We start from the raw sequence: 2628 nt of genomic DNA, 5'->3' as shown, positions 1-2628 counted from the left end.
CCCTCAAAGTACAAATATAATTATGGATCTTTCTTTTCTTCTCTGCCAGAGTAACGAAAAACCTCCCATTCCGCAGTCACACCATGACTCCACAGGAGTGTTTCCAGACATTTATCCATGCTATATTTTATGTGGGCAAAGGAAAACGCTCCCGTCCATACAGCCACCTGTATGAAGCTTTAGAGTACTTCAAAGGGGACAAGACCTCCAAGGTAAGGCAGTACACACTGATCAGTCTTGAGATGTAAGATACTGTAGGTAACGCTGTCCCTTTCTTCTCTGTGTGACAGAAATTGTGCCCCAAAGTGCAGCACATTCTGCAGGTGTGGACCGCCGAGCAGGGCGTCATCTCTCTGCATTGTTTCCAGAATGTAATTCCAGTGGAGGCTTACACAAGAGAGGCCTGCATGGTGGAGGCCATCGGTGAGTACAGGCAGGGCTGAAACTCATCGCCAGCTATCTCTGTTGAGTGAAAAACTGTGATGTAACTCTTTGTAACGCACCGCCAATGCCTTTTTATGAGAATTATTGGTCACATATTAAATATATAATGTGATAGTTAGAAGTAGGACTTAATGACCGCTGGCAAAAAAGGCTGTAGTTCTAGACTTAATTTTAACTTAATTTAGACTTACTTAAAACTGTAATATATTGAAGCAGTTAGCTGAGGAAGATGCAGGAGAGAGATGTGGTTGAGAGCAACACAAGGGACTTCTAAAGGAGACAAAATAGTCATTAACCAAATTGTTTTGGTTAAATCCATGTGACAAGAATATGCTTACCCATTTTAAGTTTTATTGATGTGTCTTGTGTTATTGATATTTTGCCCCATAATCAGGAAAAGCCGCCAGGTTTGTTGCATGCAGTTGCCATAAATCAAATTGAAAATTGACAAATCAAGCCACAGCTTATCGTATAGCTATTTGATCAACGTTTTTTGAAGTTCCAACTGTTGCTTATAATCTCACCTTTTCACTATTTTTTATAAAAAATTTGAAATCGTACCTGTAATCTCACTAATGCCCTTGACATGGACTGCCGTTTTCGGTTAATTTCTCCAGAGGGAAATCTGTAAATGAACAAAAAAAAAAAAAAGAAACTCGAAATGAAACAAACTCAGAGATCGTTGGTCTTACACCAGTCTAGCATGTCGATAACCTTTTTAATTCTCCAATTGTCCCAGGGTTGAAGATGCTCACCAATCGGAAGCGAGGGGATTTTTATGGCGTGGTGTCCAACTGGCAGGCGAAGAAGAAGCGGGACCTCGGCGTCCACTTGCTCTACCGGGCCATGCAGATCTTCCTGGCCGAAGGTGAGAGGCAGCTCAGACCAGCAGACATCAGACAGTAGTGAACCCCACTGGAGGGGGGGGGGTGAACAGCAACAAAATGCCAATGAACAGCAGGGGTAATACCACTACTTCAGGGTGCAAGAAGGAATGCTAAGAATATGAACATGATGTGGAAATCACAATTTTGTGACTGCAGGTCTGTTAGAAGGCATGACAGCTATTTTCCAAAAACATTCTTCCCAGTAGGACACTTTGCTTCTCAACTGCTGTAGTACTGATGACTTTTTCAAATGATCAACAACATATTCAAATGCCTTTCATTATAATCAAATTGCAAATAAACAAGTCAATGCATAATTTCTTTAAAAAACAATTTCGAAAAGAAAGTTGGGAGGGAAAGGAAGACTGGTAGTTAATTATGTAATTTTTGTAGTCTTAACAAAAGATATGATGGTAATTTTAGCAGAGGCTGGTAACTGGTACTGAGCATGATAGGTCTCATGGATAAATCTACAATAAAGTGTATAGTTTTAGAATCTCGATGTGTAAAATGTGATATATTTTGTTTACATGGCTGGATTTCCATTTTGTTTTGCTATGTCTTTTTCATGATAGCGTCCAATAGTAGCAGACGTTTGTGTATACATTTCTTTTAGAAGTGTCAGTATACTGAGACAAGTAAACCGGATGCTTAAGTTTTGCTGGACGTACATCAGCACTTGTGTTGTTAAAATAGCAGAACTAGTTTGTATTTGTTAACATCATTGGGTTACAGCTGTTATTTGTAGTCATAATCTTCTTGAAAAGTTGTCTCAAAATCTCATCTCATGGTCTACAAATTTATGCCCAGGGCGATGAGCTGCAAAACCATTAATTATCTCCTCAGGGTAATACGCTTGATCAATTATCTGGAAGCTGCATATATTCTTTATTTCACACAAAAGGCCTTAATAATACATATTGAAATTTTTTTACATTCCTATCCCCTGGTTGAAAAAAATCAGCATGAGATCATATCGGGGAGTAAAACACCTATCTGTACCAATTATTTTGTTGTAATTAAATGACAAGACTTAATAATACAGTGATTAGGTGTTTAGACACTTTTTAGACAGTTTCTTTAGCCCATTCATTGTTGTTCATTGTTGTGTGTTTGATATGTTTTCTTGATTTCATTGAATCAGAATGAATCAGTCATGTGTACATGTAATCATTTCTGTATACATCTTTTCATTATGATTGTTAACTTCTACTGTCACTGCTGTATTTTATTGCCCCTGTATTGTGCATTTATGTAAATGTAGTAAAAAGTTAAATACAAATGGCATTAACCTGAA

The 2628-nt window shown here is 38.1% G+C and overlaps 1 protein-coding gene across 2 annotated transcripts in view; it reads left to right on the top strand.

Moving 5' to 3' along the window:
- ankle1 (ankyrin repeat and LEM domain containing 1) overlaps positions 1-2628 on the top strand; it is a 13515-nt gene extending 10887 nt beyond the window's left edge. For both annotated transcript variants that reach the window (XM_031307328.2, XM_031307329.2), the window contains exons 7-9: positions 50-212; positions 291-423; positions 1184-2628. In XM_031307328.2, the coding sequence (XP_031163188.1) occupies positions 50-212; positions 291-423; positions 1184-1350 (463 nt within the window). In that variant the 3' untranslated portion in view covers positions 1351-2628. The remainder of the gene's footprint in view (positions 1-49; positions 213-290; positions 424-1183) is intronic.

Source organism: Sander lucioperca, chromosome 11 (genome assembly GCF_008315115.2).
Source record: "Sander lucioperca isolate FBNREF2018 chromosome 11, SLUC_FBN_1.2, whole genome shotgun sequence".
Taxonomy (NCBI): domain Eukaryota; kingdom Metazoa; phylum Chordata; class Actinopteri; order Perciformes; family Percidae; genus Sander; species Sander lucioperca.
Note: the sequence above shows the minus strand (reverse complement) of the source record. Positions and strands in the feature narration are given on the sequence as shown.